Source organism: Notamacropus eugenii, chromosome 5 (assembly GCF_028372415.1).
Source record: "Notamacropus eugenii isolate mMacEug1 chromosome 5, mMacEug1.pri_v2, whole genome shotgun sequence".
In the NCBI taxonomy this organism is placed as follows: domain Eukaryota; kingdom Metazoa; phylum Chordata; class Mammalia; order Diprotodontia; family Macropodidae; genus Notamacropus; species Notamacropus eugenii.
This window is the reverse complement of record NC_092876.1, coordinates 256040870-256057631: the sequence shown is the minus strand read 5'-3', so window position 1 is coordinate 256057631 and position 16762 is coordinate 256040870. Positions and strand designations below refer to the sequence as shown.

Below are 16762 nucleotides of genomic sequence, written 5' to 3'. Positions count from 1 at the left end.
CAGTTCTTATTTCCCTGCTCAGTCTAATATCAAACTCTTTTTCCTTTTTTTTATTTACTTTATTTTTATTATTATTTTTTTTAATGTTCTATAATCACTACCATAAAATTAAGATTTTATCCCCCCCACACCTACCCCCTATTACCCCCTTCCCTCCCGACGACAGCATACAATTCTGTATAGGTTCTACATATACTTTCTTATTGAGTACATTTTCACTATAGTCATGCTATGTAGTTGGACTAAAATAAATGGAAGAAATCATATGACAAATCAAAATATAATACACAAAAACATACACATACAAACATGATCTGCTATATTCTGCGAATGACTTTCATATTTCTTTCTCTGAGTGTGGAAGGCATTTTGCCTTAGAAAACCACCACTGGGATTTTTTTTTTTAAATAAGTTCTTGTGTTATTATGAAGTTCCAAGTCTACCAGAAAAAACTCTCACACCCTGTGGTTGTTGCTGTGCACAAAGTTCTCCTGGTTCTGCTCCTTTCACTCAGCATCAGATCATATAAGTCTTTCCAGGCCTCTCTGAAGTCTTCTTGTTCATCATTTCTTATGGTGCAATAGTACTCCATTACATTCATATACCATAATTTATTCAGCCATTCCCCAATTGATGGGCATCCCCTTGACTTCCAGGTTTTGGCAACAACAAAGAGTGCTGCTATAAATATTTTTGTACATGTGGGAAAGCAGCAATTACCAAAACCACTTGGTATTGGCTAAGAAACAGAGGGGTAGACAAGTGGAATAAACTTGGCACTCAAGATGCAGTAGGCAAGGAATATAGCAACCTCCCGTTTGATAAACCCAAGGACCCCAGCTTCTGGGATAAGAACTCACTGTTCGACAAAAATTGCTGGGAAACTGGATAATAGTGTGGTGGAAATTAGGCATAGACCCATGCCTGACACCGTACACAAGATTAAAGTCCAAATGGGTACATGATTTAGGTATAAAGATTGATACCATGAATAAAATGGAGGACCAAGGAATAGTGTATTTATCAGATTTATGGAGAAGGGAAGAATTTTTTACTAAAGAAGAGATAGAAAGCATTATGAAATGCAAGATGGATAATTTTGATTACATTAAACTGAAAAGTGTTTGCACAACCAAACCCAATGCAACCAAAATTTGGAGGGATGTAGTAAATTGCGAAAGAATTTTTACAGCTAAGCTCAGGGATAAAGGCCTCATTTCTAGAATATATAGAGAACTGACTCAAATATATAACTATACAAGTCATTCCCCAATTGATAAATGGTCAAAGGTTATGAACAGGCAATTTTCAGAGGAAGAAATTAAAGATATCTATAATCATATGAAAAAATGCTCTAAATCACTATTGATTAGAGAGATGCAAATCAAAACAACTCTGAGGTACCACATCACACCTGTAAGATTGGCAAACATAACAGAACAAGAAAATGATAAATTCTGGAGAGGATGTGGGAGAGTTGGAACACCAATTCATTGTTGGTGGAGCTGTGAGCTCATCCAACCATTCTGGAGAGCGGTTTGGAACTATGCCCAAAGGGCTACAAAAATGTGCATACCCTTTGACTCAGCAATATCGCTTCTAAGACTGTATCCCCAAGAGATCATCAAACTCTTTTTCTTGATACATTTTGTATAGTTCATTAGTTATAATGCCATCTGTTCCATCAAAATCTACTGACACAAGCTGGTGAGCATGTATTTTCCTGGTGTTTTGTAAATTTACTCAGAAGGACCTTAAAAAGGAAAGAGAAAGAAGAAAATTGCCTTTGTATATCCACCAAGCTAAATATCATAAAGAGTAATTATAATGTAGGAAGGCTACTTATTGAAATACCCAAAAGTTCATAGGAAATAAAATTTAAGAAAAGATCTGTGAGGAAAAGCATATGGCCATTTCAAATGTCTGTATGAAAAAAAGTTTAGGCAATAAGCAGAGGATTCACTCATTGGAAGAAGGTTATTTGACCAGATGAAACTCTGGGCAGCCGTTGAGTCCCCCAGCTTTGAAAACCTAGATGTTGGTGCTTCCCTCTCTGGTAGATATGGTCAGACAGTTGGACCTGTGTGTTGATCTATGATATATGTATCAGAAGCCCATAGATTGGACAACAATAGGTCCCTGCCCAAACTCCACTTAATGTCTGTTTTCTGGATCCTCCTGGCTTAGAGTGATTATCAATAGTAACTGTTGCTATTTCCCTCCTTGCTTGATTTAATTATTTTTTTTGGGTGTTATCTCCCATTGCATCCTGGGCCGTCTCCAATCATCCTGATATCTGGTCATTAGATCCAGATGGTTCAGGAGAGGAAAGTGAGGCTGGTGACCTTGCACAGCCCTCCCTCGCTCAAAACAAAGTCAAGTGCAAGCCATGTCATCATTTCTCTGATGTCATGGTCTTCTTCGAAAATGAAGGACGAACACAAAAACAACCTTGCTCTCAATAGAATAGTAAGCAATTCTTTTCTTGTCAATCTATTCTGACTTTCAATCTGCTACCTATTTACTCTTCTCTCTTGAGGAAATTTATCTTTTTCACTGATTCTCACCATACAAAATGCCAGCGATTCTCCCATCCTTTGAGTGAACCAACTCAAAATATCTGTGACCTCCTACTGGGTAAAATCCTCAATTACCTCCCCAAACACTGTGTGGCCCTCCTGATTTCTTCTTAGTATTGGACAAAATTCAGTCTCCTCTTCTCACTTTGTTTCATTCTCCTCCCATGCATTCTTCCAGGTGTCTCAGTCCCAATCAAATCCAGCCTGTGCAAGGGCTGCATGCACATTCCTTTTGTTGCTTTTTTGCTTCTTTTTGTGACTAAACTGACAACAGCTTTTTCTTCTGCCTCCTGAAACTTTCTAGCTTGCTCTTCTAAAAGAGAGTTTGAATGCTGCAGCAGAAAAAGCTTCTCATGCAAACCAGCCAATGCCCTTTCCATCTGAACTTTCTCTTCCAGGAGCTTGTCTCTGCTTTTACACATAAGGTGATAACTTCTCAGCAAGGCACAGCTTCTCCCACACACCCCCTGGAACCTTTCCCCAGTTCCACTGGTATTCCTTGCAAACATCTTTCCAGATCTCTAGGTGATCATTTCTGTAGCCTCGATTTCCAGTTTTCACAAAGCCCTTTGCTTTTAGCCCATTCTCTTATTAGGGAGCAATAAGGTAAATCCTCTCATCATAAGATATCCATTTCACTCTCCAAAGCTTTTCTGCCTCCAAATAGAGGTCTGATATTTCATGATACCATCCTGTTTGTGATGCCAAATGTATGGCCAAGGCAATATTCACAGTACTGATGGCAACTATGAATATGCTGATGTAATTCTGAATATCAAGATATAACAGGCTCTTCATATAGAAGGCAGAAGAAAAACATTTATTCAGACACCAGAAAGCCAAATCTCAACACCAGAAAGCCAAATCTATCATAGTAACCAAGAAGTCAATATACATTAGCACTGCAGGGGACAATGCCATTCCCAAGCCTTCCTCCCTCATGCACTCCGTTCCACAAGCAAACACTCACAAGATTAGCTGTGCCTAATTGTGTCCTCTTTCCTCTACTCTAACTGTTCTGACCAACTTCCTCGCAGTTCTGCTCCACCCTGCCTGTTCCACCAGTTCAGCAAGCTCCTCCTATCACATATGACTTAAGGTTCCATGTGATTTAAGCAGGTCACGTAGGCCTATTAATGGATGTGAAAGAGCTTCAAATTAAGCAAAAAATACATGAATACGTTTGTCTTTACAAAGTTGTTTGGAAATCTTGAAGCTGAGGTGGAGCCAAGATGACAAACTAAAGACAGGAACACACCTGAGCTTCCCCAAATTCCCCTCCAAACAGCTTTAAAATAATACTGAAAACAAATTCTTGAGTGGCAGAACCAACAAGAGGATGGGCTGAAATAATTTTCCAGCCAAAGAAAACTTAGAAAGTTATCAGGAAAGGACTGTCTCACAAGGGTGAGAATGGAACTAAGTCCAGCACAGGCTATACCCAGAAATGCCTGCTGGTCTTAGGGATGATTGAATTGGCAATTGAAACTTCGTGGGCTTTCACAACACAAATGGTAAGGGGAGTCAGACACTGGTCAGAAGATTACAGGAGACCCTTTGCCGACATTGGGTGTAGGATTGTATTGCATAACCTATATGAAGTTCTAGATCACAGTCCCAATCCCAAGGTGAAGAAGAGCTGTAGTACACTAAAGTGTGTGGCCACAGAAGAGCAGGGACCCTGGTCATGGTTCCAAGGTGGAAAAGAGTACTTTGGTTGATTACAGACCAGCACACAGGACAGGAGAGCAGGGACCACACCTCTCCTTGGATCATATCACCTTAGAAGAACTGAAAACTTATAGATACCAAAAAGTAGCTTTGAAAACAATAGCATGAGAAACCTGAAGCTTGGGACTGTACCCCCTTTAATCTGGGAACAGAGCCCTGCTTTAACATAAAGTTAAAAGTCGAGAAATAGACTAGAAAAATGAGCAAACAACAACAGCAGTAAAAGTAGCCTGACCAAAAGGAAGTTACTATGGTGACAGGGAAGACCAGAACACAAACCCAGATGAAGCCAACAACATTTAGCTAGGACATTTAAAAGGAGTATATATAGACAGAAGGTATGAGTGTGAGTTCACTATGATGGGATGATCAATATCCAAAAAAATTAGGGGGTGAGAAAGAGGGACACACTAGGATAAGGGGGAAGAGAGAGGGAAAATGGGGTAAATTATCTCACATTAAAATTCATGAAAGGGCTTTTATAGTGGAAGGGAAGATGGGGGAAGTGGTAGACAATGCTTGAACCTTACTCTTGTTAGAATTGAGTCAAAGAGAAAATAACATATATACTCAATTGGATATAAAAATCTATCTTACCCTACAGGAAGACATAAGAAACCAGGGTGGTGGGCTGATAAAAGGGAGGGCAGATTGGGGGAGGGTGCAGTCAGAAGAAAAACACTTTTGAGGAGGGTGAAAAAGAGAAAGAAGGATAAACAGGGGGAAAACAGGATAGAGGAAAATACTCAGTAAGCACAATTGTGAATGTGAATGGGATGAACATATCCATCAAACCGAAGTAGATAGTAGAGTGGATTAAAAACCAGAATTCACCTGAAACCGAGAGATACACGTGGAGTAAAGGCAAAAGGCTGAAGCAGATGTATTGTGTTTTAGCTGAAGTAAATTAAAACAAAAAAACAGAAAACAAGAGTAGTAACCATGATCTCAGACAAAAAAAGCAAAAATCAATCTAATTATAAGATAAGCAAGGAAACTACTTTTTGCTAAAAGGTACTATAGACAATAAAGTAATATCAGTACTAAACATATATACACCAAATTGCATAGCATCAAAATTCTTAAATGAAAAGTTAAATGAGTTACAGGAGGAAATAGACAGTAAAATCAAACTAATGGGGGACCTCAACTTTTCACTCTTAGAACTATGTAAATCTAGACATAAAATAAAAAAAGAAGTTAAGGAGTTGAATAGAGTTTTAGAAAATTTAGATAGGATAGACTTCTGGAGGAAACTGAACAGAAATAGAAAGGAATATATCTTTTTTTCAGTGTTAGATAGCACCTACACAAAAACTGGCCACGTATTAGAGCAAAACACTTCATGACCAAATGAAGAAAAATATAAATATTAAATGCATTCTTTTCAGATCTTAATGTAATAAAAATTACTTTAAATAAAAGGCCACTGAAACAGTTTAAAATGAATTGGAAATTAATATAATACGAAGGAATGAGTAGGTCAAAGAACAAATCATAGAAATGATAAATTATTTCATTGAAGAGAATGACAAAAATGAAACAAAATATGAAAATTTATGGGATGCATCCAAAGCAGTACTTCGGTGAAAAAAAATATATCTATAATTGCTTAAATCAATAAAATAGAGAAAAAGCAAGTCATTGAATTGGGCATGTAACTAAAAAAAAGACTAGTAAAAGAACAAATTATAAATCTCCAATTAAACACCAAATTGGAAATGCTAAAATTCAAAGGATTAATAAAATTGAAAGTTAAAATATCACAACAGGGAAGTGATAAATAAAAGAAGGAGCTGGTTTTATTTAAAAACAAAACAAAATAAAATAGATAAAACACTGATTGATTTGATTTTAAAAAAGAAGAAAGCTAAGTTACCAGAATCAAAAAATGAGGTTTAATTTACCACCAATGAAGAGGAAATTAAAGTAATTATAAAGAGTTATTTTGTCCAATTATATGCCAAATAAATCTAACAATCCAAGTGAAATGGAAATATTTACAAAAAACATAAATTACTCAGGTAAACAGAAGAGGAAAAAGAATAAATAATCCTTAGAAAAAAAGAAATTGAATAAGCCATCAATGAGCTCCCTAAGAAAAAATCCCTAGGACCAGATAGATTCACAAGTGGATTCTACCAAACATTAAAGAACAATCTATTCCAGTAATATACAAACTATTTGGAAAAAATAGCAAAGGAGTCCTACCAAATTCCTTTTTACAATACAAATGTATTGCTGATACTAAACCAGAAAGAGCAAAATGAGAGAAGGAAAACTATAGACTGATTTCTCTAGTGAATATTGATAAAAATATAAAATAGAAAGAAGGAAATTGCAGCAATTTATCACAAAGGTCATACACTCTGACTGGATGGAATTTAAAATAGGAATAGAGTACTGGTTCAATAATAGGAAAACTATCAGGATAATTGAACATATCATTTACAAAACCAACAAAAATCATATGAGTATCTCAATAGATACAGAATTTTTTTTATAAACTATGACACTCATTCCTATTAAAAACATTAGAAAGCATAGAAATAAATGGAGCTTTCCTTAAAATGATAAGTAGTATTTATCTAAAACCAATAGCAAGCATTATTTATAATAAGGATAAACTAGAAGTCTTCCTAATATGATTAAGGGTGAAGCAAGGAGGCCTATTATCATGACTATTATTCACTATTGTACTAGAAATGCTAGCTATAGCAGTAAAAATGGACAATTAGAATGAAATTAGAATAGGCAAAGAGGAACTATCATTCTGCCTATGATATGTTGATATACTTAGAGAATCCTAGAGAATCAAATGAATAACTAGTTGAAATAATTAACAACTTCAACAAAGTTGAGTATATAAAGAAACCCATAGAAATTATCAACATTTCCATATATTACCAACAAAGTCTATCCAGCACCAAGAGATAGAAAGAGAAGTTACTTTTAAAATAATAGTAGACCACATAAAATAGCTGGGAGTCTGCCTGTGAAGAGAAACTCAGGAACTATGTGAACACAATTACAAAACACTTTTCACATAAATGAAGTCAGGTCTAAACCAATTAATTGCTCATGGATAAAGTAACCCAACATAATAAAAATAGCAATTCCACCTAAATTAATTTACTTGTTCAATGCCATGCCAACCAAACTACCAAAATTTATTTTATAAAGCTAGAATAAATAGAAACAGAATTTATCTAGAAGAACAAAAGGTTAAGAATATCAAGAGAATCAATGAAAAAAAAATGAAGGAAATTGACTTAACCGTACCAGATCTCAAACTGTATTATAATGTGATAATCATCAAAACAATCTAGTACTGGCTAAAAAATAGAATGGTAGAACAGCAGAATAGATTAGGAACATAATACATGGCAGTAAATAGTATCTGGTGTTTGATAAACTCAATGATCTAAGCTTTTTGGTCAAGAATTCATAATTGGACAAAAATTGCTAGAAAAATGGAAAGTAGTTTAGCAGAAACTTAGATGTAGACCAACATCTCACAACATATAGCATGATAAGGTCAAAATGGATTCATGATTTAGACTTGAAGGGTGAAATCATAAACAAATTAGGGGAGCATGGAATAGGTTATCTGTCAGATCTTTGGACAATGGAAGAATTTATAACTGAATAAGAAATAGAGAGCCCTATGGGGTGTAAACTAGATAATTTTGATTAAATTAAATTCAAAAAATTTTGCCACAGAAAGTTAATTCAGCCACAATTGGTAGGAAATCAGAAAACTGGGATAAAAATTTTATAGCCAGTTTCTCTGATAAAGGCCTTATTTCTCAAATATATAGAAAAGTGAGGCAAATTTATCGGAATATGGTTAGTTCTCTAGTTGATAAACGATCAAAGGAAATGAACAGGCAGTTCACAGATGAAGAAATCAAAGCCATATATGGTTATATTGAAAAAAAAATGCTCTAAACCACTATTTAAATGCAGATTAGAATAACTCTGAGGTATCACTTCACACCTACCAGATTGGCTAATATGACCAAAAAGGAAAATAGCAAATGTTGGAATGGATGTTGACAAATTGTGACACTAATTGTTGGTACAGTGTGAACTGATTCAGCCATTCTGGAGAACAATTTGGAACTATGCCCCAAAGGCTACAAAACTGTGTATACCATTTGACCTAGCAACACCAGTACTAGGTCTACCCTGAAGAAATTAAAGAAGGAAAAAAGGACCAGATATATGCAAGAATATCTAGAGCAGTTATTTTTGTGGTGGCAAAGAATTGAAAATTGAGGGAATGCCTATCAATTCAGGATAGGCTGTGTAAGTTGGGTTATATGATGTCCATGGAATACTATTTTGCTGTGAGAAATAACAAAATAATTTCAGGGAAACCTGGAAAGATTTATAGGAACAAAGTGAGCAAAGTGAGATGAGCCGAAAAGTATTAGCAATATTGTAAGATCACCTGTGAATGACAGCTATTCTTAGCAATGCAGTGATCCAACACAGTTCTGAAAGACTGATGAATTAAAAATACTATCCACTTGCAGAGAAAGAGCTGATGGAGTCTGAATGCAGATTAGAGCACACTTTTTTAGAAAAACTTTATTAATTTTTCTTGTTTTTTATTTTTGATGTGTGTTTTCTTTTACAATATGGTCAATATGAAAATATATTTTGCATGACTATGCATATATAGCATATATCAAGTTGCTTACCTTCTTAAGGAGGAGAGAAGAGAGAAAGGGAGAGAATTTGGAACTCAATTTTTAAAAAAGTGTTAAAAATTGTTTTTACATGTAATTGGAAAAAAATAAGATACTTTTTAAAAACCTCCATGTTTTTTTCTCATGATATTTTATGACTGGAATTTTTCTCTTGACCTTTTCAATATTTAATTCTTATCCATTTTTTAAAATAAAAACTCATATGCTATATCTTTTAAGAGACCTCTGTGATTTCTTCACTTCTTCCAGTTAATAATGACCTTCACCTCTAATTGACTGATATCTTCACTGATACCTTTCTTATGCACTCACATGTATCATTTTGTGTTCATTCTGTGTGCATCTATTTATCTATCCATCCATTTTATCTGTCTGTTTCTCAACCTTATAACAAAAGGTATGTTCCCAGAGGGAAAGCACCATATCTCATTGACATTCTCTGTCTCCCTTGTACCTAGCACACTCTTGTGCACACAATAGCAATTACATGTCACGTTAACATAGTGCTTTAAAATTTACAGATCACTCTTCTAAAAAATCGTGTGAGGCTTTTTGTGAAAGTAATATTATCCTCAGTTTGAAATATTTCATAGGAGCTAAAAGCCTCCATTCCAAATACAAGGAATGAACATGCCTTTTTCATGTTCATTTTATGTAATTTCTTAGTTTTAGTATCTTTCTTTACTGTTCATAGTTATCTTAAATGACTTCTGTAGCATTAAAACAATCATTTAGAAGATAGTTTTTTAAAGAAAATTTTAAAATGTAATTAAAAATCCTCCACCAACTTAAAAAATTAAGATCTGTGACAGTTTTTAAAATCCCAGCTATATAAACCTTCTTTTTGATATACAGGTCAGTATTGGATTGATCCTAATCAAGGATGTGTTGAAGATGCTATTAAAGTTTACTGCAATATGGAAACAGGAGAGACGTGTATTCCAGCAAACCCATCCAGTGTTCCCCGAAAAACATGGTGGGCTAGCAGATCTGACCATAAGCCTGTCTGGTATGGCCTTGACATGAATAGAGGCTCTCAGGTAACATCCCATACGTGACTTAAGAATTGTTATCCTGAAATTATTCTTTTTTATTTTAATTTATTTTCTATTGCTTGTCATCCTGCTCTATTTATTCATTTAAAATTTTCCTTTTTCTCTGAATGTGCTTTCATTCCTCAGTTTGTTTCCTGACTTTCCTGACTTCCATTAAAATATGGTTTAAATCCCACCCTCCTTTTCTCCTCCTCCTTGCTCCACCCCGTCCCTCTGAGATTACCTTCCACCTATGATATATCTATATCTATCTTTTTATAGATATATCCATACATAGCTATTTGCGCGTTGAGTCCTCCATTAGAATGTAAACTCTGGGAGGACAGAGACTATATTTTGCCAAATATCTGTAGTGCCTGGCAAATAGTAAGCTCTTGATAAATATTTGTTAGTTGATAAATTGTTCAACTTAAACAATTATAAAATGCTTACTAGGCAATACTATATTTTGAAAGCTGTGTTAATTTTAATAATGTCAGTCAGAGAATATTAGAGTAGAGTAGGACTTTAGAGATCATTAAGGTCGAATCTCTTTATTTTGCTAATAAGGAAACAGACTAATAGAGATAAAGTGACTTGCCTATGGTCACACAGATGCTAAGTAGCAGAAGTGGGATGCAAACCCAGAACTTCTTCTTGTGCTTTTCCTTTATATCAAGTTCTTTTTCTATTAATCATATTTCACAAATAATATTTTAGCATTATGGCTTATAAATTCTGAATCATAATAATTACTCCTATTGGTTAAACATCAATTGACTTTTAAATATTCATTTGTATGATATTTTGTTAAAAATAATTTCTTAGGGACCATTTCTCATAAATGTGTGTAATTCTGCCATATAACATATCCATCTTTTAGCACACTGAAAGTCACTTAAAATCAAAGCCATCGCTATTTGTGTTTGGACATGTCCCTAAACTTTTCTTTGATACTTTAGAATAGATAACTACAAAATGGAAAGAGTTCACTAAAAGTTCCAATGTTGTGTTTCTTGAGTTCAAGGGAGATGATCCAGGTTTTCCCAAGCTGTCCAATCTCATTCTCCATTCCTGACTGTCCTTCCATTTATTCTCTGGCTGTCTTCTCCATTCCTACACTTTCTTCCCTCCTTGATTCCAGCCTCCTCTCTGTTTAAATACTGACCTATTCTTTAGTCTGCACCTACTCCGATCCCACCTCTGGCTCTGCCCTGGTCCTCTCTCTTTGCTCTAGGTTCAATTGAAAATTTTTATATCCACTTTAGCCTTCACGCTAACTCTTCTCTTAATGTCTACTTCAAAATGTCTAAAACAAGCCATAAAATTATATGCCAGATATGCAGAGGGGATGTTTGTAAGATTATTGTATAGTTTAATTGAGAAGAAAAAGATTTTCTTTAAAACACAAATGCTAAATTATCCTAACAGTTCAAACATATGATAAAAACATCTGAATTGGTAATGTAGGACTAAAATTCAAAATCAAAATAAATCTCCCCTCTTCACTTTCTGTGAGTGTGTAAGTAAGTAGTGCTCCTTGGGAAAAAAAAAATGTATGTCTATTACTGATATTTCCATTAGCATAAAGCATGCAATTCATTTCCCCTAGTAGTATTGAATTTGTAGTGGATGAAGAAGGAAAGAGAAAAAAATGTAACATGATAAATCCAACTTCTTAGCAATGCAATTCATAAGTTATTTTATAATACAACTTGAAATCATGATTTCATAGTACTGATTTGGTTTTAAAAATAAAAACATATTTTGTTGTCAATAGGATGACAATAAATGTACTGCATTTAATTTTCCTTCTTCTGGCTATAATAATTGGTAATTAATGTGATTATTGCTAGGTGGCACAATAGATAGAGTGCTAAACCTGGAGTCAGGAAGACCTGAGTTCAAATTCAGCTTCAGACAATTGCTGAGCTGTGTGATCCTGGGCAAGTCACTTATGCCTGCTTGCCTCAGTTTCCTAATCTGTAAAATGAACTAGAGTAGGAAATGGCAAACTACGCTAATATTTTTGCCCAGAAAATTCTAAAAGGTGTCTGACACAAATTAAAATGACTTAAACAACAACAACAAAATATGATTATTACTTTTTATTTTAAAGAGTTTTATATGTATAAGAATTAATGGAGATATGTATTCTTGTATAATTTCTCAATCATACTATTATTACCCAAAGGGAATGCAACCTTAGATATTTATAATTTAAAAAATCTCTTTAATATACCAAAATCTCTTTTCATAAATTTTGGGTTGGAAAAGACTTGAGAAGTCATCTAGTCTAATTCCTTCATTTTACAGGTGAGGGAACTGAGAGCCAAGGATGTTAAGTGATTTGTCCAGGGTCATACTTAGGGATATTACAGAAGCTCAGCTTGATAGTAATAATCTGAAATTGAATTATTTGGGATCTATGATGCTTCAGAATTCTAAAATTCTTCATTAACCATGAAATGAACTTTTTTTGTAGTTTGTGTATGGAGATAGCCAATCACCCAATACAGCTGTTACTCAGATGACCTTTTTGCGTCTTTTATCAAAAGAAGCTTCTCAGAACATCACATATATTTGCAAAAACAGTGTTGGCTACATGGATGACCAAGCCAAGAATCTCAAGAAAGCTGTAATTCTCAAAGGTGCTAATGACCTAGAAATCAAAGCAGAAGGAAACAGCCGGTTTAGGTACACTGTTTTAGAAGACACCTGTACTGTGAGTATTCCTTTTGGTTTCCAAATTAATTTTATTTTGAGAATCAATCCCTCATTAGTCCTCATTTTTAAAAATATTTTCCTATATTTCCTTGTATACAGCTAACTTGATTAGGCTTCTTCTAATAACCTATTAACCTCATAACTTAATCTATCTGGGCTTCCTTTTACTTGTTTATAATACCTGTTAACTTGAAGTTAAGAAGTATAGCTAGTATAGCATTTAGTGAGGCAGTTTTAAAAAATGCCTCTAAAATGTTTGTAAAGCTGTTTTCAATAAAAATTTGTAAAATGGATTTCAAGTAAGATGAAGATAGACTAGAGATGACAGATTAATGAATGTGAGATTATTTTCTCTTCTCTCCTCCCCATTACTGCCCTTTTTATTAAAATTCTTAATACTATGCTCTTGTAATCTCCTTGAAATATCTCTTTAGTTCCCTAATCTTTCCCATGTTTTGAATTCCCCCTTAGCTTTCAAACATACTCCCTCTGATTGTTAGTCGGACACTCACAGGAGACCATTCAGAGAATCAATTTTCCAAGTGCCCATTAAATACAATCAGCAGATGTTTTCTTTATGAAAATGACACAACAGGTCTGATTTCTCTGTGCTGGAAATAAGAGAATGGCAGTGAATGTCACAGAGTCATGGAGTGTATTTGAAATGAATTTAGTGTCAATTCAATGAGGTCTGAAAAGCACATTTGTTGTATATGACCCTCCATTTTCTCCCAGCCTGGTGTCTTTCCACTGATTATTCCCCATGCCTAGAGTGCTCTCACTCTTTACTCTGCTTCCTGGCTTTCCTGACTTCCATCAAAATTTGACTTTAAACCAACCTTCCCTTCCTCTTCCCACCTGTCTCACTCTAGTACTTTCTCTTATGAAATTACTACCTTCTACCTATCCTGTATATATCCGTGTATAATTGTGTAGGTGTTGTATCCTCCATTAGAATGTGAATACATTTTATAGGAGGACAGAGATCATATTTTGCCTTTCTTTGTATCCCTAGTGCCTGGCAAATAATAAGCTCTTTGTAAATTTTATTAATTGATCAATTCTTCAACTTAGAAAATTACAAAATGCTTAACAGGCTATACTGTAGTATTTTATTTTTTCAGATCTTTGAATTTCCTTGGGGCAAAATGCTTTATTAACAAGCGTTATGGTGAACATAATCTGGAACCCTTTTTATAATCTTAATCCACTCATAACTCATCTCTTTTTCATATTCTAGAAACGTAATGGAAATGTGGGCAAGACTGTCTTTGAATACAGAACACAGAATGTGGCACGCTTACCTATTGTAGATATTGCCCCTGTGGATGTTGGCAGTACAGACCAGGAATTTGGCGTTGAAATTGGATCAGTTTGTTTTCTGTAAAGCAAGATGAGGTCAATCAACAACGACCACCATCATCATCCATGACCACCACCCTTACCAAGAACTTAGACTGATTGAAGTTGATCCTGAGACTCTTGAAATAATGGCTGATATTGCATCAGCACTGTATATACAATTCTTCCTAAATGCCTGGCCTCCTTCAGAATATTTATTTTACTTACAAACCTCCAGTTTTAAGAGATTCTAGACAACTTTGAGTGCAGCAGTCCGATTTTAAAAGGACCAGCCAGTGACCACCTTAGAAAAAAAAAATCAACTTTGAAACCAGTAGGTCTCAGTTTTTGTTTAGTTTATTTCCATCTATTGTACATGTTGCATACTACTTCTAAGCAAGCTATTCTTCCTGGTAGCTAGCTTAAAGATTGAGATACAAAATTAGGATGAAATGTTTCTTTTGCTTGGCTGCCATTTTAAATAACAGAAAAGTAGAGCACTTTTGTGACCTCTCATTCCCAGTATATAAAGTACAATTACATAAGCTTTGGATCTGTAGAAATGAAGAACGTGTCTCTCCATAGATGTTGATATATCAGACAATTTTGGATGATATTCTTTTAAAAAAGATATTAAAAAGTCATATTCATTTCTTATTACCTTTACTAAATTGTTTAACTAGCCTCTTTCCATGTCATTGATGTCATCAAAGTCAAATAAATTGAGCATCCTAAATTTTTATGAAGTGTTAAAATATGAATATGTAATTCTACATGCTTTTTGTACACACTTGAACTTCAAAGGTCCTTAGTCTCTTTCCGGCACACATATTTAAATCCCTTTAAAGTGAATGATGTTATCTGTGTGCATCTGAGAAAGAATGTCTTTGTACTTTCCTATTTAAGAAGCCAAAATAACAGAATACACAAACATGTGACATTTATTTCCAGCCTCCATACGTTGGGGTTAAGTCATTCATACTCTCAGCAGACTGACATATGACCAAAAAGAAAGAGAGTTTGGAAACTCCAAGTTGTGAATATGACTCTAGTCAATAGTAGGATATGTACAATCAGTAATTCTGGCCTTTGAATTGTGTGAGACAAAGTGATCCAACATTTCTTAGCATGAGCTACCTCATCTCTAGAAGCTGGGATGCATTGAACATTCTTAGGTTTTTGTTTTTGTTTTTTTAGATACTAAAAGGTGCTAAGCTTCTGTTATTATTCCAAGAATGGACATAGGCAGGGCAAAAACATTTTTAAAAAGTGATGGTGCTAAAATTCCTTCTGTAAAGCTTTTTACAAATAAAGATGATTATCACCAAATAACATTTTGAAAGAGTCTAGCTGTTAGACTTCCCATGTCTGAAAGAGCAGTGTTGCAATGCACTTTCACTGTTGGTCTGTCAGATGATAGTCTATGGTCTTGTAATGCCTGTGTGTTTAATTAGATGAGAACATGCAGGTAGCCAGTGCTTCAAGGTTTTTATTTCTGTTTCTTTTCTGCATTTGTTTGCTCTTATTTCTTTCCTTTTTTATTTGTTCCTTTAAAAGTAAACAGCTGGGACCATCCCAAAGAACAAACCATGCACAGAGCTTTAGTCATGTATCTCTGCAAAGCATTTAATTAAATACTCGCTTCTTGTCATGTCAATGGCTTCCGTTTTGTGAAATTTGTCTAACTTTTCAGCTCACAACAAGGAAAAGAATTAAAGTGTAATTTATGTGTTTGTTTTTAATTATTTCCTTTTTGTAAAAAAGAAAAGCAAACCAACAAAACAAGAGAGCAATCCACTTAATTATACATTGGATTATAAACAAAATTTTAAGGCATGGTCTTTCTTTAGCAACGCTTATGAAGGGAGGGTGAGACCAGTTATCACTGTCTATGCTCTTTAAAATGCCAGATTGATAATTTTAAGATCAGAGAAAGATAATTTTTATTCATGACTGAATAAAATGTGATAATAAAAAGCTATGTCTCATCTCACAATGTATCAAGTACTGTATTATGAACATAGGCTATTGAAGTGGGTTTTTTTCTCAGAGCTTTCTTTTGCACTAGTTAATATAAAGTATATTCTAAAACATTCAATTCCCAAAATGATTATTTGAGATGAGCATATTACTTTTGAATATATAAATATCTTAAGGAGTGTGTATGTATATATGTGTGTGTGTATGTAATAGAGAAAAATATTTCTACAGGCCAACAGGGCCATCCATAATTCTATACAGGACCCAACAGCTTTAACAACTAGACCAGAACTATACTGCGGCAGATACTATCAACCTACAAAAGTAAGTTATTGATAGCTATAGGCAAGAGCAGCTTTTTCCATACTACCAGGAAATGATGGTCCACATGCGCTTCTACCAAGGTCAGCTTTGGCTGTGATCATTCACCTTTACTCCTTTTCCACTACCCCTTCTCTTTAGGGCTTCTTCCTTACAACACATAGCTATCTACAGTTTCTTATATTTGATTACAGTATGCAGAGATAGTATATATTAAAGCATGCCTTTATAAAAATGTATAGATAGGGAGATGACACTACAGTTCCATTATTCAATTCTGATCAATTAGTTGAATGGTATTTTAAAATCCCCTTTCTTTCCTTAGATCTTA

General features: G+C 34.5%; 1 protein-coding gene across 2 annotated transcripts in view; it reads left to right on the top strand.

Moving 5' to 3' along the window:
• The window catches only part of COL5A2 (collagen type V alpha 2 chain), a 194778-nt gene extending 178906 nt beyond the window's left edge, over positions 1-15872 (top strand). For both annotated transcript variants that reach the window (XM_072612632.1, XM_072612633.1), the window contains 3 exons: positions 9884-10068; positions 12548-12787; positions 14030-15872. In XM_072612632.1, coding sequence (XP_072468733.1) covers positions 9884-10068; positions 12548-12787; positions 14030-14176 — 572 coding nt within the window. In that variant the 3' untranslated portion in view covers positions 14177-15872. The remainder of the gene's footprint in view (positions 1-9883; positions 10069-12547; positions 12788-14029) is intronic.
• Positions 15873-16762: the final 890 nt, after the last annotated feature.